Genomic DNA, 26,349 nt, shown 5'->3' with positions numbered 1-26,349 from the left:
GATGATCCGCGTAGTGGACGGCCAAGAAGTGTTACGACCCCAGAATTTATCGCAAAAGTGCATAAAATGGTCATGGAGGATCGTCGACTGAAAGTGCGGGAGATTGCTGAAGCTGTAGGGATGTCTTCTGAATGGGTATATTATATTTTAACCGAAGAATTGGGTATGAAAAAATTATCCGCAAGATGGGTGCCGTGGCTCTTGACATTGGACAATAAACGCACTGGATTGGAAATGTCCGAACAAAGTCTGGCCCGTTTTCAGTGCAACCAACAAGATTTTTTGTGCTGGTTTGTGACTACAGATGAAACTTGGGTCCACTACTATATCCCAGAGACAAAACAGCAGTCAAATCAGTGGAAACATGCTGATTCACCACCACCACCAAAGAAAGCAAAGGCAGTGCGTTTGGCCGGGAAGGTCATGACCTCGGTTTTCTGGGATGCAAAAGGCATTCTGCTGATAGATTATCTTTCTACTGGCCAAACAGTTACGGGGCAATACTATGCAAACCTCCTAGACCAACTACAGGAAAAGATACGCGAAACAAGGCCTGGTTTGACAAGGAAAAAGGTCATCTTTCATCAAGACAACGCTCCGCCTCACACAAGTGTTATTGCCATGGCAAAACTTCATGAAGTGGGGTACGAATTGTTGCCACATCCACCTCAATCACCTGATTTGGCACCATGAGACTTTCATCTGTTCCCCAAGCTGAAGATTTTCCTCGGTGGACGGAGCTTTTCTACAAGGGAAGAACTGACAGCCGAATTGGAGAGGTATTTTGCAGGCCTGGAGGAATCTCATTTTCGAGATGGGATCAAGGCATTGGAACATCGCTGGACCAAATGCATTAGCCTACAGGGAGACTATGTTGAAAAATAAAAGCAGTTCCACCGTGGTAAGATACTTAATTCTAGTACATTCCGAGAACTTTTCAAAGCACGTATGTATCCATAGCATCATCCCTGCCTCTCAAGCAATTGCGGGACTCCCCGCGACAGGCCACGTGTTCAGTGTATTGCGTGGGACTCTTTCTTTATGTGATAGAGTCACTACTGCGTAATTTAAATTCCACGGGATATTTAGCATACCCCTTCCGGACAATCTCTCCACATAATTCCAAAGATGCATGTGGTGTCATTTGTTCTCCTAATCATACTATAGTTTGAGATGATAATTTAATCTCTCCTCACCATTTCGTCCTGTTAGGCTGGCTATTCACATAAAATTTCTCTGTGGAATGTTGGGTACCCGCGATTTTCACCCCCACTGTATTATCACGTGGTACAGGATCAAGGCCTGCCCTCTTCTATTCTCGTCACACAGATATCTCCATCGCATTCGTTCCTTGGATGGAACTTCCCCTGGCTCTCAATCCTCACGCATTTTCCCCTCTTGGATCCGCGCGTGCCAAATACAGGTCATGCTTAATAAAATTTTGAATGTATGTGCCTGGATCACTAATTCATGGCTCTGATACGGCACAGAAGGATGAGGTGATGATAATTTGTTGGTGAAATGTGCTCTGGAGGTGTGTTTAGGGTGGTACGTGGATGGTAATTGTGATGTGGAAGTAATGGTGAGTCGATGATATTAGTATGAAGGGATTATGTTTTTGGAGGAGTGATTATGATAAAATTGTTGGTGTAATGTGTTCTGGAGGTGTGTTTGGGAGGGGGTGAGGAAGAGGTGGAGCTGGAGGTATATATTATTTAGTCGGTCAATGTATGTAGAGATTGAGTATAGTGGATATGATGAAATTGATGGTGAAACGTGTTCTGGAGATGTGTTTATGGTTAGAGAGAGGATGAGAATGAGGTGGAGCTGATGGTTTATGGAGGCAGATGTTTGTATTTTGTGTATAATGGATATGATGAAATTGTTGGTGAAATGTGTTTATGATTAGAGAGAGGATGAGAATGAGGCGGAACTGTTGGTATATGGAGGTAGGTGTTGGTATTTTGAGTAAGCTGTATTTGGTAAGTGATTTGTGGTTTTTGGTAAAAATATGGATAAATGTGTTTGGGTAGTATGATGAAATTGTTGCCAAGTGAAAGTATTGGTGAAATGTGTCTTGGAGGTGTGTCATTGTGTGTGTGAGAGAGAGAGAGAGAGAGAGAGAGAGAGAGAGAGAGAGAGAGAGGGGGGGGGGTGAGAGGGAGAAAGCGAGGATGAGGTGGAGCGGGAGGTATATGTTCTTGAGTCGGTAAAAGTTGGAGAGAGTATGTTAGTGATATGATGTTATCTGTATGAAGGGAATACATTGAAATGTTTATGGAGAAGTGGTGGAATACATAATGGCAGAATTTAAGTGCTGAGAGGGAGGAGATTTGGTTAAGTGGTGGTGTTTTTAGGAAGTGTGATTGTGTTTATTTTATGGAGTTGGTAATGGCAAATATAATGTGGAGAATGGCTGGGTATTTAAATGAGATTAAGCATGATGAGATATGATAACTGTAACAGTGTGTAGTAGTGTAAGGATTAAATTGCAACATAAGCAGCTGGCGATGTAAGTCTTGAATCAGCTAGACAGAGTGGGTCAAGTGAGGAATGAAACGTGCAAAGGTTTGCGTGACGAGACAGGAGGGACAAGGAGATCGCTTTGCTGACATCGGACATACCATGAGGGGCGGAAGATGACTACTGTTGTGACCTGCTTCTTGGGGGTCACGTTTCTGGAGTATCTGAAGGACCTCATGGTATGTCCAAAGAAAATCATGTTTCCTTTTCCTCGATTATTATTATTATTATTATTATTATTATTATTATTATTATTATTATTATTATTATTATTTTGTTTTGTTTATTTACCCTGGGTTTTTTTTTATTTTTATTTTTATGCCCATTGCATGCCAAGGTCTATGGATCACTAATAAGGGTTGTTCGTGGCCATATGGCAGTGCATATGGGGAATGATTGCCCTTTATTGTCAGTTTATTTTATTTGGATGTTTTTTAATTGTATGTCGTTTAGGCTGTACCAAATTTGAACCATGTATTGAGTGGAAACCTGTGAGGTTCAATAAATCTGAATCTATAGTAGATTTACTGGAACAATCAAACACAACTCTGAGTTTTGTTGTGGTGTTACGCTCCTTGAAAATAGCATGGTGCAGAATGTAGTATGTTTCATGGAGGTTGTGGTCAAGAACTTCATCTACTCAATAAGTCTTAAATCTTCATACTCCTTCATGAAGTCACAGTACTGTTGTTGCAAGACAGGCTGCTGCTTGAAATGCCTTTCTGAATGATGGAATCTGTTCAAGTCATTGAAGTAGTAGGAGTTGCTGAGCTTTCCTTCAATTTGCTTACAGGGCAAGCGAACAATAAAATGCCCTTCTTCGTCATGCAATGTATTATCCTTAAAATGCCTTTCACATGCTAGATCTTGTTCTGTCTGCTTTTTCACTGGAACTTCCTCTAACTCCCAGAATTTTCTCAGTTGCACATCGATGGTATGCCCATGTTGTAGGAAGAAATTTCTTGAGGTTGCTACATCACCATTGTGTGACTGATATCTTCCCGCTAAAATATATCCCAGCTGAGTGTCTTGTAGAACTGGCTAGTCATCACCCCTTGTCCTGCAATTCTGCTTCAGTATACTAAAGAATATCTCTGTACCTAACAGCAAATTAATTCTACCTGGCATGTAGAATTCAGGATCAGCAAGCAGAATATCCTTACGCAGATTCCAGCTAGCTACATTTATCTTGTGTGCAGGTAAGTGATTAGTGATCTTGGTTAGAACTGAACATTTTACATCTCTCTTAAACACTAATACCTGAGAAAGTATATCAACAACCACACAATGTTTAGATTGCTGTATCATGCCATTGATGCCCTCAATAGGAACAATGTTCTTAGTTTTCTTTAGGTCTAGCCGTTGAACTAATTCTTCCGTTATATAATTTGACTTGACTACAGGAATCCAACAATCACCGAACTAATACTGAACCTGTGGAAAGTAAAACTTGACTACTAGAATGCATCTTTGTTGAACAACAGCGACCAAGTCCAGGTCCTAATTGTGAGTCGCCTTCGGGACAAGTTTAACTTGATGATTCTGCGCAATCAGATCTAGATTGACTTTCCTTTCAGCTTATAGTATGTAGTAAAGTATGATGCCTACCACTACAAGAATGACAAGAACCACTCTTACAATCAGAGGCTTTATTATGTTGAGAAGGGAAGAGATAATTGAACCAAAGTTTATTTTCCTTCACGATTTTGAGACGTTGGGGTACTACTAAAGACTTAAACCTTTCACATTTGTAAATATAATGCATTTGTTTAAAACACAAACAAGCCTGTTCCAATGTAGAATATGTAAGAGATTATTTATTCGACCTGTTGTTCCTAAAGTTACTCTGTCTTCGGCTTTACGGAGGCATCATGAGTGTTTTCTATACTAACAATTTGTAGTGCTTGGCATCTATTCTCTAGAAATGTCACTAAGTCTGACCAGCTGTTAGTCTCTTGAGAAGCAACAGTAGCCTCAAATTCTTCTCTTCTCTTGGTATTCAGATGTTCAAGGGTTATCTGAATTAGCATTATTTCAGAGAGCAACGAGCTTAACTTGCATGCTTCTGATGCAGCCTTGTTGTTCATCATATTGTTGAGTAATTGCCTGAGCTCAGTAGATGAATTCTTCGCAATCTTTGGAGGGGGTTGGGTTGTTGTACCTTGTCTTAATCAAGGACCAAGCCATCTTAAAGATTTCATTCAAAATAGGAACACCTTGAATGAGGTGGTTTGCTTCACCTTTGAGAGCTGTATTTAAATATTGTAACATTTGAACCTGAGATAAAGATTCATTATCTATGACTAGGCTCTGGAAGGTATCTTAAAAACTTATCCAGTCCGTACAGTTCCCAGAGAAAACAGGTAAAGCTAATCTTAGGAAGAAGTGGTAAATTATTCCAGCTATGCCGAGAATGTTCACTACTGTACGATGAACCATCACTTCTCGCGCGGTGCGATGCCAACAAAGACTGTAAGCCACCAACAACAGCGAAGTACATTTGTTCAAAAGCCTCCCTGTCCAAAAGAATGATCTTCACTTTCATCTCCTGGTCCAAGCTTAGTCCGAACTTCGTCATATTGAAAATAGACCTTTGTAAGGTTTTCAAGTCTACAAGTGATCTTAGCAGTACTTCTACTTTCATCAAACTTATTAAAAATGACTGCATGCGTGTCAAAGAAGCCTTGTAAATACATCTTTGCTTTACCAAAGACTTGGCTGAGTTTGAATCCATGTTACTTAATAATGAAGTTCGACTGACCTGGGCGGTAGTTATATCCCTTAGGCTGCTTCATGCAGTGAGTTATATCACCTAGACTACATAATTCAGTGCTGAGCTAATCTTAATTACTATATGGCCTAGAGGACCAAAATGTTGGTTTATACGATGCTTAAATGTGAACATGCCATGTGGTGGTTGTTATTCTAAGAAGCTGATTCACATCGTGGAATATATACATAGTCGTGAGGGTATAGATCAGGGAGGTGAGAAGAGTAATGGAGTGGCCCCTCACGACTGCTAGCCTGTGGAGAAAATGGGCTCACTTCACAGGATGGGGAAGCCGTTGAGGCCACGCCCATTCAGCACAACCGTGCGCTATCGAATGAGGGAAAATGCGGTTAAAACTGCGTTTTATTCCTATTCAAGCACAAGGTGCCTAATAATAATATACTACACTGTGCACAAAATTGCAACATATAAAACTGTACTTTTGATCAAACTAAAGCCGCTCACAGACCACAAATTGGCAAGAACTAACATTGAAATCACAAACATTTTGATTTCAAGTCATGATATAAAGTTTTCATAGCTGTTGCTCTCTTTTTTGTGATTCTAGCATTCCTTCTTGGTAAAGTTTTAATGATCATTCTCGTACGTTTCAATGAAGCCCTCATTTGTCTAATTATCATTTTCAATTTCTCTTCTTTCTTTTGACACTGTGCATGTTCAAAATTTTCTCCATTTTCCTCGTCTGGGGTTGAACATCCTGAATTAACAAACAAGATTATTATTAATTAAAATAGGAACTACCGAACTATAATAGGAGTATACTGTGTTCAAAGATCTTCCTGTAATAAAATAGGAAATTTTCTCACCTTTTGCACCTCAGCAGTATTAATGGCACTGGTAGTCCACTTCAATATGATGCCTACTTGGCTCCAGTAACATCCCTGGATTGTGGTACCTTCCTTTTCTGCAAACGATTATTATTTAGAATGTCATCCAAACAGAACAATAAAGCATATCAGTCACTATCTTAATTTAAGTCCTGCCAGGCAAGCTCAGACGGTTGAGGCACCGACCTTCTGAAACAAACTTGGCAGGTTCGATTCTGGCTCAGTCAGGTGATATTTGAAGGTGCTCAGATACGTCAGCCTCGTGTCGGTAGATTTACTGAGACGTAAAAGAAACCCTGCGGGACTAAATTCCGGCAGCTGCCGTCTCCAAAAACCGTAAAAGTATTTAGTGGGACTTCAAGCAAATAACATTACTACCGTAAACCGGGGTTACTTTGTGACTGCAGGGGTTACTTTGTGACAGGTGCGCGCCAAATAATAATTTCATATTTCGCGGGATATGCATTGATGGTCTGACAATGAACACTATATGTTTTCACTCCTCAATAATGCTGCTACCTTTGTGTACAATGATAATGTCCTTAAGTGTTGGATTGTTGGCAACAGAGAGCCTTTTGGTGTATTGTAATGAGCACATGATTTTGTGAATAGCGGGAAACTTTTGTCAGCGAAAGAAAACGTTAATGAGGTACACACATCAAAGTTAGTGGAAATCATAATTTCATGTTTTCTGATAAAAAAAATGCATGATTTTCATGACGCTTTCAGCTTTCTTTCAGTTATTTATGTTAAAATAGAATAAAGAGGAGAAGTTTAAGGGGTAACTTTGTGACGACAATAACTCTGCCACAAAGTAACCCCTGTGTTTTAAAATTGCCTTTTTTTAATAACGTGGAGTCTGAAAACGATGTTGCACTATACTGAAGCAAGAATGTCCATCTCTTGTTAAGATCTAATTGAGAACTAGTTGAAAATGGTCTGAATAATCTACGTTCTTGATGCAAAAAATGTAGTATTTGCCCTCTAAGCCGGGAAGAAGTGTTGAAGCACATGTTTAACAGGGCAATGGATGTAGAAGGTGATGCTGTGAAACAAGCTGTAAGTTTCATTGAGCACCTGAATCTCAAAGGGGGTAAGGTAACAAATAATGGGTGAAGAAAAGGGAGATGTATAGATGTGCCACCTGGAAGAGATATGACAGCTTCAGATTTTGACACTAGATGAGATTCCTAGCTATAGTGGCACCAACGGGAACTGTCCCTCAAAGAACATTAAAGACACCCGAAACGAGAATTCAAGTAAAAATGACAATGATGACATCTGTACAGAGTTAAAAGACAACTCATTGCATAAAGAATAATTTAATTCCAACTCTGAAGAACTTCCCATTCATGAAAATCGTATCTTGGAGTCCGATAAGATTGTTGGGACACGCGTAACTGTACTGTCCAAGAATCGTAACGAAAGTATAAAAACAATGTGCAGTTGTCAGTGCTACGGATAGCACCGTGAAGTGGGCGGATATCAAAGTGCAGTTGTCAGTGCTATGGATAGCACCGTGAAGTGGACGGATATCAAGGATAAAATATAGTATGCAGATGACAAAATATGGTGTAAAAATAGTCCAACCATACAAAGGAGAAAACTTGAAATCTCTGACATTCCAAAACTCACAAAACACAGCAAAAAGTAAACAGTTTGTAAACTATTCACTCTTTTATGATGCAGGTATTTTAAGTGGTTACATCTCAGAGTTTAAAAAATATACAGTGTGTCGTATTATCATGGTTATGAAAGAAATCCTCCTCTGCGAACCATGTGACCTTGCCGCAGTGCGGAGGCTTGCGTGTCCCAATGATGCAGATAGCCGAGCCGCAGGTGCAACCATATCAGATGTGTATCTGTTGAGAGACCGGACTAATGAATGGTTCATCGAAAGGGGGATAGCAGCCTTTCGGTAGTTGCAAGGGCGGCAGTCTAGATGATTGACTGATACGGCCTTGTAATAATACTCAACATGGCTTAGCTGTGTTGATACTGCTACAACAGCTGAAAGCAATGGGAAATTACAGCCGTAACTACCTCCCGAGGACATGCAGCTCTCTCTGTATGAATGATGTACTGATGATGGCTTCCTCCCGGGTAAAATTTTCCGGAGGTAAACTAGTCCCCCATTCGGATCTCCGGGTGGGGACTACATGAGAGGGGGCGATCATCAGGAAGATGGGTACTGACATTCTGCGAGTCGGAGCGTGGAATGTTACAAGTTTGAATCATTGTGGTAGGTTAGAGAATCTTTTTTGCTAGTTGCTTTACGTCGCACCGACACAGATAGGTCTTATGGCGACGATGGGACAGGGAAGGGCTAGGAGTGGGAAGGAAGCGGCCATGGCCTTAATGAAGGTACAGCCCCAGCATTTGCCTGGTGTGAAAATGGGAAACCACGGAAAACCATTTTCAGGGCTGCCGACAGTGGGGTTCGAACCTACTTTCTCCCGAATACTGGATACTGGCCGCACTTAAGCGACTGCAGCTATCGAGCTCGGTGGTTAGAGAATCTGCAAAGGGAGATGGATAGACTAAAGTTAGATGTAGTTGGTATAAGTGAAGTACGTTGGCAGGAAGAACAAGATTTTTGGTCAGGCGCTAACCGAATTATGAACACAAAATCAAACAGGGGAAATGCAGGAGTTGGTTTAATAATGAATAAGAAAATAGGGCAGCGGGTATGCTACTACGACCAGCATAGTGAAAGAATTATTGTCGTCAAGATAGACACCAAGTCAATGCCCACCACAATAGTGCTGGTCTATATGCCTACTAGTTCAGGGGATGATGAAGAAATCGAAAGAATATATGAGGAGATAGAAGATTTAATACAATATGTAAAAGGTGACGAGAATCTAATTGTGCTGGGAGATTGGAATGCAGTGGTAGGCCAAGGAAGAGAAGGTAGTACAGTAGGAGAATTTGGATTGGGACAAAGGAACGAAAGAGGAAGTCGGCTGGTTGAATTCTGCACTGATCATAATTTAGTCCTTGTCAATACTTGGTTCAAACACCACAAACGACGGCTGTATACGTGGACGAGACCTGGAGACACTGGAAGGTATCAAATAGACTTCATTATGATTAGGCAGAGATTCAGAAACCAGGTGTTGGATTGCAAGACTTGCCCAGGAGCAGACGTGGACTCTGACCACAACTTGTTGAGCATGAAATGCCATCTGAAGTTGAAGGAATTGAAGAAAGGAAAGAATGCAAAAAGATGGGATCTAGACAAGTTGAAAGAAAAGAGTGTGAGGGATTGTTTCAAGGAACATGTTGCACAAGGACTAAATGAAAAGGCTGAAGGAAACACTATAGAGGAAGAGTGGAGAGTAATGAAAAATGAAGTCAGTAGGGCTGCTGAAGAAATGTTAGGAAGGAAGAAAAGATCAACTAAGAATAAGTGGATAACTCAGGAAATACTAGACCTGATTGATGAACAACGAAAATACAAGAATGCTAGAAATGAAGAGGGCAGAAAAGAATACAGGCGATTAAAGAATCAAGTGGATAGAAAGTGCAAGGTAGCTAAGGAAGAATGGCTGAAGGAGAAGTGCAAGGATCTCGAAGGCTGTATGGTCCTGGGAAAGGTAAATGCTGCATACAGGAAAATCGAGGAAACCTTTGGAGAAAGGAAATCTAGGTGTATGAATATTAAGAGCTCAGATGGAAAGCCACTTCTAGGGAAAGAAGACAAAGCAGAAAGATGACAGGAGCATATCCAACAGTTGTGTCAAGGTAAAGATGTAGATAATTTGGTTCTGGAACATGAAGAGGCTGTTGATGCTGATGAAATGGGAGACCCAATTTTGAGGTCAGAGTTTGACAGAGCTGTGAGTGACCTAAATAGGAACAAGGCACCTCGAATTGATGACATTCCCTCCGAATTACTGACTGCCTTAGGAGAAACCAGCATGGCAAGGTTATTTCATTTAGTGTGCAAGATGTATGAGACAGGAGAAGTCCCATCCGATTTTCGGAAGAATGTTCTTATACCTATTCCCAAGAAAGCCGGTGCTGACAGGTGTGAAAACTACCGCACCATTAGTTTAGTATCTCATGCCTGCAAAATTTTAACACGTATTATTTACAGAAGAATGGAAAAACAAGTTGAAGCTGAGTTGGGAGAAGATCAATTTGGTTTCAGAAGAAATATAGGAACACGTGAAACAATCCTGACTTTACGTCTGATCTTAGGGGATCGAATCAAGAAGGACAAGCCCACGTACATGGCATTCGTAGATCTAGAAGGCATTCGATAATATTGGTTGGACCAAGCTATTTAAGATTCTGAAGATGATAGGGATCAGATACCGAGAACGAAGAATCATCTACAATCTGTATAAAAATCAGTCTGCAGTGGTAAGAATCGAGGGCTTTGAAAAAGAAGCAGCATTCCAGAAAGGAGTGAGGCAAGGCTGCAGTTTGTCCCCTCTCCTTTTCAATGTTTACATAGAACTAGCAGTAAAGGAAATCAAAGAGAAATGTGGAAAGGGAATTGCAGTCCAAGGAGAGGAAATCAAAACCTTGAGATTTGCCGATGATATTGTTATTTTATCAGACTGCACAAGATCTCGAAGTTGCTGAATGGTACGGATGAAGTCTTGGGTAAGAAGTACAAGATGAAAATAAATAAGTCCAAAACAAAAGTAATAGAGTGCAGTCGAACGAAGGCAGGTGATGTAGGAAATATTAAATTAGGAAATGAAGTCTTAAAGGAAGTAGATGAATATTGTTACTTGGGTAGTAAAATAACTAATGATGGCAGAAGTAAGGAGGACATAAAATGCAGACTTGCACAAGCAAGGAAGAGCTTTCTTAAGAAAAGAAATTTGCTCACTTCAAACATCGATATCAGAATTAGAAAGATGTTTTTGAAGACTTTTGTGTGAAGCGTGGCATTGTATGGAAGTGAAACATGGACGATAACTAGCTCAGAAAGAAAGAGAATAGAAGCTTTTGAATGTGGTGTTACAAAAGAATGCTTAGGTGAGATGGATAGATCAAATCACGAATGAAGAGATACTGAGTCGAATTGGTGAGAGGAGATTGATTTGGCTAAATTTGACGAGAAGAAGGGATAGAATGATTGGACACATCTTGAGACACCCAGGACTTGTTCAGTTGGTTTTTGAAGGAAGTGTAGGTGGTAAGAACAGTTGGGGTAAACCAAGGTATGAATATGACAAGCAGATTAGAGCAGATGTAGGATGCAATAGTTATGTAGAAATGAAAAGGTTAGCACGGGATAGGGTGGCATAGAAGGCTGCATCAAACCAGTCTATGGACTGATTACTCAAACAAAACAACAATGAAAGAAATTCTCCTTTTATATTTAGCCAGAGCCTTAAGTAATGACTTAATGGGGGTAAATTTGTGACATCTGCACCAAACCTGGAAATACAGTGGTAAAAAGATTGTGTCACAAAGTAACCCCACCTAACGGGGTAACATTGTGACAAGTTCTTCTTGAAATATTAAGTGATTAAATGTAAATACACATATGAAAATTATTTCAAAACATGAATAAAGGATGGAAGCATATGACAATATAGAAAAACCTTAATACATAGTGATATTATTTTTATTATCTTGAAGAAATCGTCAAAACTGTCACAAAGTAACCCCAGTTTACGGTATGATTATTATTAAGGCGCTGATGGCTGTAAGTAACTTGGTAGGCAGGGAATACGTTCGGGAAGGCATTCTCTCTGTCTCGGCCTGGGTAAGTATGCATTATTCACTTGGTCAGGACTTAAGTGCTCTGTACAAATAATACTATATACACCAGTTGTCGAGTTCTTCCTCTTAACTGCCTTCGTCCACAGGGCCCGACTGTCTAGGTTCCTAAGGAATCTACATCAATCCAATGACGTTCTCTCCATGAAAAAAACAAACAAACATGCGTGTCTACGTTTGATACGTACTAGCCTACAAGAAGAAAAACTTACTGATGAAAAGCAATGCCAGGTTTCCTGTTCCTATTGTTTCTATTGTTGCAACCATACATGCGAAGTCTTATGATAAACAACGGTTCCATTAGGCAACTTGTCACAGATAACTTACTGGGTGAATACAAACTTATGACTAGCAACTAGCTCGCACTCCTCCCCAGTGCCGAACAATATGGCTGCCCATTTCAAGGAGTGGTCCCATTTGGCCTGGCTAAGGGCCACTCCATTACTCTTTTCACCTCTCTGGTGGAAGTGATTCACAACAGTATGTGCTAATATCTGTAATGTCTTCAAACATGAATATTTAAAACTGGATACATTCAATATACTTGAACTTGAAGCCATGCTGAACGACTGCACTCAGCCATCTTGTCCTTTTTGTACTCATCTTAACACAAGACTTGAACACAGAAGTCAACCGATGAACTGAATAATACGCAAGACACTAACGTTCATGTGCATGAAGTGTTCCTACATATATAGTTTCTATCGTATATACTTATAAGTTAGTTTTAAGTGGAGATAGTGTTTTATAAACTAATTTTAAGACCTAAAGCATATCATTATAGACATACAATTACATTGTCACACACAGTGACATACACGCCAGTCCCCGTTTTGACATGCCCTATTTGGACGTGACCAAATGTTTATCATCATACTGTACCGTACCCAGGGGTAAATACCCTCTAGGACGATGCCTCCATTCCTGTATGAACATCCGACTAACTCAGGGTTGGGCAGAGTGTGGGTTGGTTGTCGATTGGGTCAGGATAAAAAGTCGAAGTTCTACACTAAAATAGCAATCAATAACAGGAAATGGAGGTATAACACGAATGAGAAACAATCATAGGGGGTAAAATGGATTTATTAATAAATATCCCCGATCATATCACATGAAAATAATTAAATCAAGAAAAATAATAATTTGTAAAAAAAATGAACTCAAAGTATTAGAAATAAGTCGAAATTAGAACGTTAATTGAATGATCATACAAAATTTGACATTAGAAAAAACAAGTTCAACAAAGAACATTTATATAAATCAAGACAGATTCTTCTTATAGTCCAATGTTTATATTGTATGGCAACAAGTGTACGCAAACACTGATTTGTGGTATTTCCGTATGGAGTTTCACACTATCGCATCCCAACGATACGGTTTCAAAGTTAAGTTAATCCCGAGAATCGTCAAACTATTTCCGTAAAATAAAAGTTACATTATAAAGAGAAGTTACGACGAAAAGAAAAATAATTAAGACGCAATGGACGCTATGTAAGTTATGCAAAATAATAGAGGCAAATTCTACACTATATTTACAACAATACAAATAATCAAACTAAACATATATATACATCGGATATCGAGTAAAATCTTAAATGCTACACTGATTCTAATGTGAATCCCGGTTCACTTCAAAAGATCTAGACAGATCTAGATAAACCAACAATACTTCAGCACTCGGGCTGTTCCCTTTTAAAACAACGAGACAAGGTATACAATCACAAATAAGGATGTAAAATATCATCCTGTAAGGGAAAAACATATAAATAACCCTTGATATCATGAAGAAAGCAATGGGCAACATTGCCTCCTTCTGCTGCGTTTGAGCGCTCAACAGCGCGGTCATCCGTCATGTACTTCCGGGTAGATTACGAGCTGAAAAGAAATGTTGAACTCCACTATGCTAAAGATTGGATTTTGTCTCCCAAGGCCGCCACAAGGAAATACTGTTTCCTTCACACTTACAGATAAACACAGGCCAGAAATCAGCTTGCCACGAGATAACGCCTTTCATCGGCTACACGGAAACTCGCGTATATTCATTCCTTCTTAGCATGCTAGGGCCATTTAACAACATCAGACTCAATAGTCTGGAATTAACACTGTCCATTCTGATCACAATATGCACTCAGAAGACACTAGGCAGGCACACACATCTGCACAATACTCTATCTTGTCAGGCATACAATCAGCCTGCACCAATACATTATAATTCAGCATGCAATTTTTATCTCATTATTTCTCATGAATCCCACTGGCCTTTCCACATAATGAGACGCAGTTCGTGTCCTTGGCAGACCATCAGGCGAACAGAATCCAACTTAACTTCAAAGATCTTATTTTAACGACGACGTTCTGCAGCTCCTTCAATCCGCTTCTGTAAAATCATGCATCATGCAGAATAGCTATACCTGTCTCTCTGAATAACCGAAATAAAATGATCTAATACGTGTTTAACGTTGTATAAAAATGAACCTGTCCATCTAGCCCTTCTAGCATATATTTAAAGGAAAACTCGGAATATCCTACGCTAAGTAACATACACAAATAAACAACTACTGATCCTACCAATCCCTCATTCTCCCAAACATCTAATCATAAAGCAAAATGAAAATAAAATAAACATGCATTATTCTCGTATCCGAAACTATCATAGTAACAAAATTAAACAAACACATGCCGTCAGGCTTACTTTACATGAAAATTAAAAATTCTATCTACACTGCCCTAGTACCTTAACATAACTTACATATCATGCCATAAATAACACATGCGCCTTACTGTATTTACATTACGACTCTCGAGATACCAGGATAGCAGCTTACATCCCCACTGATTTAGGGATCTACACCATGTTAATCACAGCATTAACATGTGTGAATGCACTTCCTTCCTCTGCAGGTGTATCCATCATCTTGCTGGAAAATAATTCACTGGAACACAGAAGACTATAGTTGATAATATCTTCGCTGCTTAATGCTGCGAGCCGAAATACCCTTTCACTTTACAAGATCAGCTAAACACACTGATTCACATATATATTACACACTTCACTTAAAGGGTGAGAAGACAGTTTAAAAAGCAGCACGCGGTTCGCTATGGAAGTTCCACGCGAAAACGCGCCCGTCGCGAAATAGTGAAACAATAGCACGTTTCCACTACACTTGTTACTCAGCGGTCACTAAACACCGTCTTTATCAAGTGAAAGTAAACTCTGCCAAATTTATACTATTCCATTTACTCAAGTACAGTAAAATGTTGCAACTGCACAATTTAAAGTATCATTGAGAACCAGTTACTATTACTGGAATAACACCACGTTAATCACGATCACCAATCAAAGTTTGTGCTTCCGCACTATCCAAGCATTTAACACAGAGATACAGAGTTGGTGCTTCCGCACTATCCAAGTCTTTAACACAGAGTGACGTTCTCCAGAGCTTGGATTACTGAGGAGGCTTCGGTGACGCCATTAATGCTGGGGTTCCCGGGTGTCTGAACCAACCACCAATCATAGAGTTCGTCGTATATAATGACACAATACTTATTGTGATATATGTACAAAACACAGCTCAAACACTAGCAAATCTCTTCCACCAATTTTTATATTACATTTCCAAATATATCTGACTTCTGAAATTGTGGAAAACCGATTTCCTACAGAAACTGACTTTATCAACTGAGCACGTTGGTCATCCTGGAATTAAGATTTGGCGCGGTCTAGCCTCCAGGTTTGCCAAATCCTTAAGTTCCCATTGGCTGAAATATCTTGCTTGGTCAGCATCTAATACACGTGTCATTCCTTGCCTGCGCTTGGGTACGCTATCCTTTCTCACGGTCATACGGAAATATGAAGCAATATCCAGCGATTCACTGTCTTGCTCAACATCCGGTATCAACTATCTTGGGATACGATGCTTTAACATGTTAGACTGTAACTTTTATGAATAAATTTTACATAGTGGGTCAAATAATATTCTAATTATTATTATGGGCCGGCAGGATATGGCTCAATACGGCATTCCCCAGACAATGTAATCTTAATCATAGCTTCATGATCTATATGGGAATGTATTGTTCAGCTGAAGATGACCCTATGGAGGGGGTCGAAACCGGTACTGTAGCATAATAAGTGCAATAAATAAGTATTGATAGATGGAAGTCCTTTCCTATTTCTAACTGTGTAGTTCGTCAATACGGATATGAAGATCATAGATTACGATACTCATCTTAATACTCGTACCAACCTTAAAATACATGTAATTCTAACAAACAGTTTAGACCTGAAAGAGAAGGTGAACAAACATGAAATAAAAACTTTACAGAATCTGTACAGGTACACTGCACCGAATTCAAGGAACACTGGACAAAGACTGCTACAGTTCCATCCTATCATGTTATAGTCTTCCATTTGAACAACAACTTATTGGACGCGGGTTTGTCCTCCAACAAGACAATGACCCCAAACACACGTCTTGCTATTGCATGAATTATCTGAAAAACAAACAAAACACTAGAGAATTGTCTTTAATGGAATGCCCCCCCCCAAATCCCCGGACTTAAATCCAATTGAGCTGCTGTGGGAGGAGTTGGTTCGGCAAGTCCGAAAAGAGTGTCCTACATCGGAAATGCTGTGGGACATCCTGCAGAATGTCTGGCAAAGTATACCTGCATCAGTGTTAGAAAAACTTGTTCTGAGAATGCCGAGAATAGTTAAAAGTGTACTTGCAGCACAGAGGAGTTTCTTTGATGAGAAGAGAGTTTTGTGTGTTCTGGTGATCTGTGGGAGTAAATGTGTACATATTGCTTATTTCTTGCTCAGATGTAATGTAAAAAATTTTCTTGTAAAATATTCATTTTAGAATATATATTTGCCAATTCCTTGCATCGGTATGTTGTTTTCTTTTAATCTCAGTCCATTCTTTAACAGTTTAGTGCTTGTCCAGAAACTTTTTGCCAGCAGTGTACATACATACATACATACATACATACATACATACATACATACATACATACATGGTGTCCACAATTAGTTATGGTATTCAGCGTTGTACAGCACGGGCTATAATGATCGTAGGAGTCTGAAATTTCGTAGATATGCTAACAAAGCAATGCACTCGTGAATTATGCCACAAAAATTATTAGTTCCAAGTTTTGCCATCAGGCAAAAAAGTATGGCGTTGTAAGGTGTCACAGAAAAAAGGTAGGAAAGATCAAGCACATGATAACGGTGATTCTGGGAGGTTTATTGGCATTTATGTTTACAAACACTGTTCAGTATGGCCTCTGAACTCAGCAGCAGGCTGCATCTGTAACACAGCATGGTCGACATTTGCCCATAGTGTATTGGGTGAAATCAGAGCAATGTTGTCGTATGCTAGCCTTTAGATCAGGCAGAGCCCGGACATGTCCCTGATATACAATCTTTCAAATATTCCCACAACCATAAGTCACGGATTCAGGTCATGGTTCTTCGAAGGCCACGCAACTGGAAAATGCCAAGAGATAATGCGGTTATTACTGAAGGTTTCTTGAAGCAATTCTTTCACCTGGCAAGCTATATGTGTTGCTGCTCTATCTTGCATGAAAATAACAGTGTGGTCACAATTGCGTTCTTGCAAAGCTGGAATCCTGTGTTGCACAAGTAGGTCCCTATAACATGCAGATGTCACTGTACACCTAACAGGCTCACGAGGGGTCATCTCCTCTAAGAACAGACTGAGAATGAAGGAGCTTGTAAAACCACAGCAAACATCACGTAAGCTAAATGCAATGGTTGTTCCTGCACAGCATTTGGAAGAGTCGAACCCCAAATGCAACAGTTCTGTACATTCACTGCACCTGAGTAAAATGCGCCTCGCCAGCCCACAGAACATTCCCTGGCCACATGTCCACTTCCATGCACGCCAAAAACCGAAGGGCAAAGTCACATATTGCATGTTCTGACCGCTTAATGGGAAATTTTCTGGGGAGCGGGGTGTGATTACTGATCATCCACTTCAAAAGTTGGCACCTCCGTATTCACAAGGGATAAAAATAATACACCACTATCTCCATCAAGAAAGAATATCTGTTATCGAATTAAATCTTCTCCCTAGAACTCTCAAACACCAGACAGTCGGAATGCATAGCATGGACATGCTTAAAACAAACAGTAATTGACTGAACATGGAACACGTACAGACACTGTGGAATAACAATCTTCTTCCTATGTAAGAGGACCCTTGTTTTATATGGTATTTGGAGCATTGAGACTAAAATTCCAACCATGGCCTAGCAAGAGATATTTTAACTTTGTTGTTGTAAAGTTCCATTCTTGGTTGGAAAGTAATTTTTCTTCATAATTTAATGTTTTGTTCTGTGTTTTTGTATTTTGAATGTTCAGGAATGGAGCTAAATTGTGCAGATATCCAGTATAAAGGGTATTAGTTTGTATAATTTGATGATGATGATGCTTGTCGTTTAAAGAGGCCTAACATCTAGGTCATCAGCCCGTTTGTATAATTTAATACCCAACACGTTTTAGATGAAAGTGTCTTACATTGCAGATCGTGACGAGAAGAAAGTTAAAATAATTGAAGAGTATCTGCGAAAGGTTAAGATGCTGCGCAATTACTCTGACCCAAGTGAAGACCCTGTTTTCTCTGAGGTTGTCACTCTTGATCTTGCAACAGTTGTTTCTTCTGTAAGTGGCCCAAAGAGACCTCATGACCGGGTCTCGGTATCAGACATGCCTGCAGATTTCAGTCAGTGCCTCATCAATAAGGTGAGTTATAATAAGATTACAGCTTTCAGCATCCTTTTTCAACAAGTAATTTGATTTTTTTTTTTTTTTTTTTTTTTTTGGTTAATTTTACCTAAATCATTATTATTTATTTCCAAGCTCTCAGGAGGTGAATGACTAATTATGTGTACTTTGTATCAGGAAGAAAATGTTTCGTAATTAACTGCTTTGCTCAACTTCACGATCATAAATTTGAGCGTGATTAAAACAGCTTACCAAACATACAAATTCAGGAAAAATTAGTTATTCTGATGTCATAGTCTAAATAGTCAGATCCAAAAATTCAGTAATTGTGAAGGTTGGTCATACCTCACTTAAACTTGTAAACGTGCTGGGGAGGAGAAGATAAGACAGGTGTCTCTTTCATTAACCCTAGACCGGGCGCGCCAATTTCTGTCACACAACCGGGTGCGCGGTTGACTTTGTCAACCAGTTAGGTTTTCAGTCATTTACAGGCTTCCAATTGCGTAAAAATTTCATTTAACACCATTTTATCTTTTGTTTCAATGTTATTCTCCAAATAAAATTAAAAACTTGTATTAGTGATTAATATGAATGTACTTGAAATGTATAATCATGAGCACGTGAACTATTTCTGATAGGGACATGAATACTGCGCCTATTTAAAATGAGTTAAGTAACAGATACATAATTAAATTAAAATAATGGTCATATTTTAATATTTGCACAATTATACAATGAAATGATCAGATATAAACAGCAAAAAATGACTGGATGAAAAATAAACTTTGTGACCATGACCAAGAAATATTTCACACCTTATCCCCGAGCAATGCCATAATTTCACTGCAGTTCACAAATTTAGCATCGTGCTCATGGCTGTAATTTACTTCCCGCTTCCTAGAAATGTACAAATTAGTCCAGTATAATAGTTCATCGGCCATCTCAATGTTTATCAACTGCATGAAACAGCCGATTTCTGTTGATACCTTCCTCGCCTCCCCTTCCGTCCTGGCAGTTTTTTTACAATGTTCCTTGCTTCTACCCTCGAAAAAGTAAGCTTTGAAAAGTACGTCGTGGACCATATTGTTCCTCCATCTCTCCCGAAGATAAATTCCTTTTCGTTATCGTCTTCACAGATCTCACTGTCCGAATTGGCCTCCTGCTCCGTATCCCTGTTATGATCCCGATCCGATAGTTTATAATATCCTCCTCCCCGTCCGAAAAATCCGAGGCAGAGTCCTCTATTTCATCGGACAACTGGCTCAAAATGTCAGGTATGTCTTCATCAATGACAAAACAAGACTTAAAATAGAAATATACTACATATAATTCAGGCTGAATTTGCCTAATTACCCGAAAAGTACAGAGGAAAGGAAATTTTAAAGAAATATATTTTACTTACATGACCAGGCACGCGGTTGACTTTGTCAACCAGCTTCGGGTTCCAGGAGTTCGCTCAAAATAATTACACATGTAATTTCATTTTTACTTAAATTTATTATTTACATTCCACTAGAATAAGTACACTCTGGACATAACAGAAGGAGCCATTGTATTCAGATGTTTTACAAGAATGTTACTGACAAATATTGTAGCATAAAGGCAATGTTCAGCCCACATTGTCGCACCACTTTGTGGCTGGATATATGCGTTCATATGCTGGGGCATGGAATCAGATGCTGTGTGTTACCTTGCAGGAAATTTCTTTTATATTGTTGCAAATTATACTCCAAAGTACAGAGGATGCTGTCATGTCATGCAGATTTACATTCCTATAAAACCCAAGCTATATTCAAGCGAGTATTAACTCGTTGGAAAATGGCCCCCTGGGATCTCAGCGTAGAAAGCAGCTTATCATACATGATAATCACTGCTGGTGATACCCTACAATGGTATATTGAAGAAATCCTTCCCTGGCCATCACACCTGTAGTAATGATGTGTGCTGCTGTCAAGTGAGGCTGAGATTGTAGCACTCACCTGTGATTCCACTTTCTTGACAGTGTGGTCATTCACTGTCAAAGAATAGTGTGATATTTCACACACAAAAGAAGAAACAGTGTTATTTGTCTGTAGTATTTCATTTTCCTCTCTGCTGACACCACGGACTGTGCTGTTGTCTGGAAATGTTTCTCGAATAGATAAGGTGCACTAGTGAAATTCCACACATTTCTGGGCGTTAGACAAGGAAGCTGTTGAATCTATTTGTTCCCATCTGACAGTCAGTGGTCCTCCCTCCAGGTAGTTTGTCGGGTAGTCTTGAACCCCAGTCCTCCTTGTTTAGGTACTAGTCACATGTCCATTGCTGCAAACATGATCAGCGTACGAAGACCAAATGACTCATTTGACATATCATCCATCCCCCCATTCTCAGCCTTATTATATTAGGTGGTCTGTTCCAAGACACATCCAATTTTTAAATATAATGAATTAGAGGTAGCATTCCCTTTTTAGATAGGTTTGTGATAATTCTGTCAGTAAAGTAGGCATCAAAACTTACATTTTCCCATAGAAATGTCACCAAACTCAAGCTATTTTTCTATAACTCACCTTATACAATCAACCAATAGAAAAGGATAATTTCAACACGACTTCACGCTACAGTTTACCCTTGCTTTATATCAGTTGTTCTTGAACTATGTCAATCTTTCTCATTCGATTGTCAAAAGATCTCATTAATCCAAAAGTGACCTTGTACTTCCATCACTTACCCCGCGATATGGTCACAATCATACTGTAACTAATAAATTCATAACACTCCTCACACAACGCACAAACAATCCGGGGTACCTTTCAGAAAATTCATTAAAATTATTATTATTATTATTATTATTATTATTATTATTATTATGAACATACATTTTAAGCGGCCGTAGCACGCAAGCGGCATCTACGGGCTTCTGGAGTCTCCAATGCATTTACCTGATTAAACCAAACGAGCTGGCCGTGCATTTTGGAGTGTGCAGCTGTGAGCTTTGCGTTCGGGAGATAGTGGGTTTGAACCCCACTGTCGGAAGCCCTGAAGATTATTTTCAGTGGTTTCTCATTTTCACATCAGGCAAATGCTGGGGCTCTACCATAATTAAGGCCACAGGCGCTTCCTTCCCACCACTCCTAGTCCTTTCGTATCCCGTCGTTACCATAAGACCTGTGTGTGTCAGTATAACGTAAGGCAAATTGTTTTAAAAAACTCATTAACACAATATTACAGGATACAATTCAGAATAACTGATTGGGCGCCAGCATAATTGATAATACACAACATAAACGTAGCATGAGACTAATATATCTACCAGGGTGGGTCATAGGCTGACGAACCATATCCTGACTTGCTTACCTAACCTGATGACCTTTTGAACGGAAACGGTATACGGATATACTGGCTAGGTTATATTCTCTCCTCAAATAACACACACATAATTAAAACATATAGATACAACTCTCATAATCAACCACATATGTACAGTACACTGATCAGCCAGAACATTACGACCACCCACCTGCTATCGACATAAACCCGTCCATGCGATAGCAGCATCACCTGACGAGTAATGACCGCTAGTCAGACACGCACAGTGCATGTAGTATCAGTGAGTGTGATGTCCATGTATATAACGGGGAAAGCGCGCGATCAATGTGAGTTTCACTGAGGGCAGATTGTGATTGCACGTCATGAACTGCACGACTTGTCAGGTGTTCGAGGAGTGCTGTGGTGAATGGCGAAACCAAGGTGAAACGTTGTCCAAACTTCGAGGGGTTGGGTGTCTACCCCTCATTGCAGATATCGGACATCATAGACTGGTAAAACAGGACAGGCAGCGAACTGTGGTGGAGCTAACATCAGACTTTAACGCTGGGCAGAATACAAGTGTGTCTGAACACACAGTGCTCCGAACACTCCTAAGGATGAACCTCCACAGCCGATGACCCTTGCATGTGCCAGCGATACCACGACGTTGGCATCTACGACTGAAAGGGGCACATGACCATCGTTGCTGGACATTGGTGAAATGGCAGAGCGTTACATGGGCTGATCAATTCCGATACCTTCTTCATCATGCCAATGGGAGGATGCGAATCCGTCATCTTCCAGGGGAACAGCTCCTTGACACCTGTACGAAGACAAGCTGGCGGCAGCTCAATTATGCTCCGGGGAACACGTGCTAGCGTTACCATGGCTGGCCTGAATTTTCAACACAGTGATTTTGTCTTGTCTTTGAATTGTTATCAAACTAAAATTTTAAGACTAAGAGATCCGCAACCTAACCATTAGCACTTACTGTTTTGTTTCCAGCTGTATCATTTATTTTATTTTCTTCTTAGTTTTAGCACACTGTTTTATATTAACATTTTTTCACTGAATTTGTCTCAGCGAGTTATTTATTGCTCCATCTAAAGATGTAAATATTGTATATTGTTATTGTTTTTATTTCTGTTATGTCTCTCTTGTTTTTTCTTTTGTTCCTTCGTTATGTTTTTAGCACATTTTTAGCTTGTATTATGTAGATTACTCTAACGCCCCTTATTTCACTGAAGATGGCTCAAATGAGTCGAAACATTTTTTAATTTTATTGCTTCTTCTAATGATGGAATTATGTTATGTATTAAATTAGGAGGATACATTTAATTTTTCCTTTGTAAAATGAAGACCATCAGTACGGAATGATTCTAATATCTTGTAACTGGGGAATGTTCACGTGGGCATCCATGGGTCCAGTGGAGTTCGTGCAAGGCACCATGACGGCAGGGTATTAGCGTACACTGGTTGCAGACCATGTACATCCCTTCATGATGATCATGTTTCCCAATGGCAGTGGCATTTTTCAACAAAGTAATGCACCATGTCACAAGGCCAGGAGCATGAGGGAGTGGTTCAAGGAACATGGTGGCAAGTTGCGATTGATGTGCTGGCCCCCAACTCGCCAGATCTTAACCAATCGAGCACATATGGGATGTGATTGACCGTCGCATCAGAGCTCGCCCCCCCCTCCTCTGGAATTTATGGGTATTAGGTGACTTGCATGTGCACATGTGGTGCCAACTCTCTCCAGCGACCTACCAAGGCCTAATTGCTTCCATGCCAAGACGCATCACCGCTGTTATCCATGCGAGAGGTGGACATACTGGCTATTAGGTAGGTGGTCATAATGTTCTGGCTGATCAGTGTATGCATGGATCATGCTAACCACATCCACCTTCATAACATAAAACAATATTTGAAATACTCTCTCTTCCATCACTACCCAAAATCACTGAATTTAAAATAATCACCAAAATTAAACTAGCTGGTGTGATGACCTTGCTAGGAAAGTATCACATTCTGATTGTCTCCGTCCCTTGCTTCTCACGGAACACATGCTAAAGTACATTGCACATATTTTACAAAATAAGGTACCTTCTTCTTAGCACATATATGTACACAATCTGGCTAGTGAGAAATGCTGGATCAGTAACCTCCGCCACATAACCTGCTACAGCACACAGCAATAAAATCCTGCCATGTAAATGATGCAGAAAGGATTGATAACCTTAATCTTCCAATGTTATATGAACTCATACCTATATATAACCACGACCACTTGGTGGAACAACTGTATACATCAATCCTCCTAACGTGTTGAATTCACACTTCTCTGGGAAGCATAAAGCTTGCAACTTATCCCAAAATTAATTATTGTGCTCTTATATACTCAAATCGAAGTTGAGGTTAGATCCCCTCGTGCCTCACTACATTCTTGAATTCAAGTTCCTGGTCAGACACCACGGCAATTACATAACTACAGTATGAAGTTAACTAGCTTAGCCTTTCACAGCACAATTCAATAGATGTCGGAGTAACATCGAAGTCAATCAGATGTCCCAGTCAGGATACTCGTACTCCCGGCAAACCAGCTATTAAATAAATTTTTCCAGTCATGTGGATTTCCCACCAGTCATCACCTCCTAGTCTTGCATTTTTCTCCATGTGAACTAATCACTACATTGCATTCTCGCTACATGTGGCACACAGTTTTCAAAATACTGACGCTAAACTTTGGCGTACTGACGCCCTGAAAACTGTTGGTTGATCTGAATCATGTTTGACAAACCAACTGCCCATACAACGTTTTTTATATTTAGCTCTCTTGCCTAATAAAGATTCCCAACTCTTGGTGTCACAGAATATCACCAATTTGACAGGGTGTTCTTACAGTGAAACAAGTAATGCATATAATACATTAATAAATGCATATGTGGGTGTGCATAATGCCGTAATTACATAATTGACTTCTTCACAAGGGGGTTAAAAGTCTGTACAGTTACAAAAGATACAGACCAAGTTGCCTATTACAGTTGGCAAATTTCGAGCGCCAGGTTGACAAAAGAGATTGTTTTCATATACAAATGGGATGTCCTTGCTGGCGAGATGTAGTGTTTACAGTGCACTATGTCTTCTGCTATAGGCTACAGCAATTTTTTACTTTCATTGATCTGTCTCAGTCTCACCCTTGGCTTCGACAATACGAAAGTGACAGAGGTTTGAGCGATGCTAGTAATATCATTCCTTATATAGCCAGTCCCTGTTATGAATGGTGTGAGAATATCACTCATAGGGTTGGTTGGTGCATGCATTTCAGTGGACTTGGCAGACTGATATGCAATAGAAACTTCTGGCTCGGTGAGGAAAGCAACGCAAAACTACCTCACTCCTCATTTCCCTAGTATGCCTCTTCATTGATGCCTGGGCTGTCTATGATAGCTTTTGGTAGAGCTGTGGAGGATCAAACCAGACTTTGGTCTGAATTCCCTACATACATACAAACAAACAAACAAACAAACAAAAGGGTGGAGCATGAATTCAAAGAGGGGTCTAATGAAACTTCTCTGCTGCAGTTTACCATCAGCTATCGCAAAGCAGTTGGTGTAACATCACAACTATAAGACTTCGTGTGGATGTCTGCGGAGGACAGAACCCTTATTGTACACTGATTGCAATGTGCTCATATTTCTTGACACACATAGCTCTGCCTAATATAGAAAGTGTTGAATTGGTCTTATCTATGACAACCCACGAATTTCTGCCCTCTGACAAGGTATTTGCTCAAATCGAGGAAGTTGTACGGAGATGCTTATCTGTAATCCACCAGAAGATGAAGACATCTTTGGCAAACATGCTGAAGTCTTTTAAGTTAGGCAGAGACTGCTCAGTAAACAGTTGGAAAATGGCTGCTGAAAATATGATGTAAAAACCTACGTATTGGCACTTTAAATTTTCTTTGGTGAAACAATTTGTGATTAGCATAGACCCACTGGGAAGCAAGAAATGCTAATGTCTCCTGGATTATTGTTAGGAGTAACCTTGAATCCCGCCAAAGTAAAAGATTAGTGAAGTTTGCTTGAAAAAGCATTCCGGAATGGACTGGGAAAGGAATGAGTAGCTTTCTTTTTATAACAGTCACTTCACCACAATACCTGCAGGCATGTATAATCTTGTAGGAACAGAAGTCATTTGTTATCTCAAGAGTAGGGATCAGATTTGAGAGTATAATGCATTATTAATGTTATTAACAACAACAACAACAACGTAATGTTTTGTTGTTGAAATTTGTTCTATTGTGAATGCAGTTTGGCATATAAAGTGAGAGTTTTCTCCAAATACTGAAAATTGATCGATGGGATGTAAATGTCATAAATCACTCAGGAAAATGAAATGAAATGGCGTATGGTTTTTAG

The 26,349-nt window shown here is 39.7% G+C and overlaps 1 protein-coding gene across 1 annotated transcript in view; it reads left to right on the top strand.

Annotated features, from left to right (window-relative positions):
* Window positions 1-26,349, top strand: part of LOC136863926 (cytoplasmic aconitate hydratase) — a 781,251-nt gene that overhangs the window by 372,971 nt on the left and 381,931 nt on the right. The window contains exon 9 of the mRNA XM_067140355.2: window positions 18,438-18,655. Coding sequence (XP_066996456.1) covers window positions 18,438-18,655 — 218 coding nt within the window. The remainder of the gene's footprint in view (window positions 1-18,437; window positions 18,656-26,349) is intronic.

The sequence above is a fragment of the Anabrus simplex genome, chromosome 2 (assembly GCF_040414725.1).
Source record: "Anabrus simplex isolate iqAnaSimp1 chromosome 2, ASM4041472v1, whole genome shotgun sequence".
In the NCBI taxonomy this organism is placed as follows: Eukaryota; Metazoa; Arthropoda; class Insecta; order Orthoptera; family Tettigoniidae; genus Anabrus; species Anabrus simplex.
The sequence above is the reverse complement of the archived record's forward strand: the minus strand, read 5'-3'. Positions and strand labels throughout refer to the sequence as shown.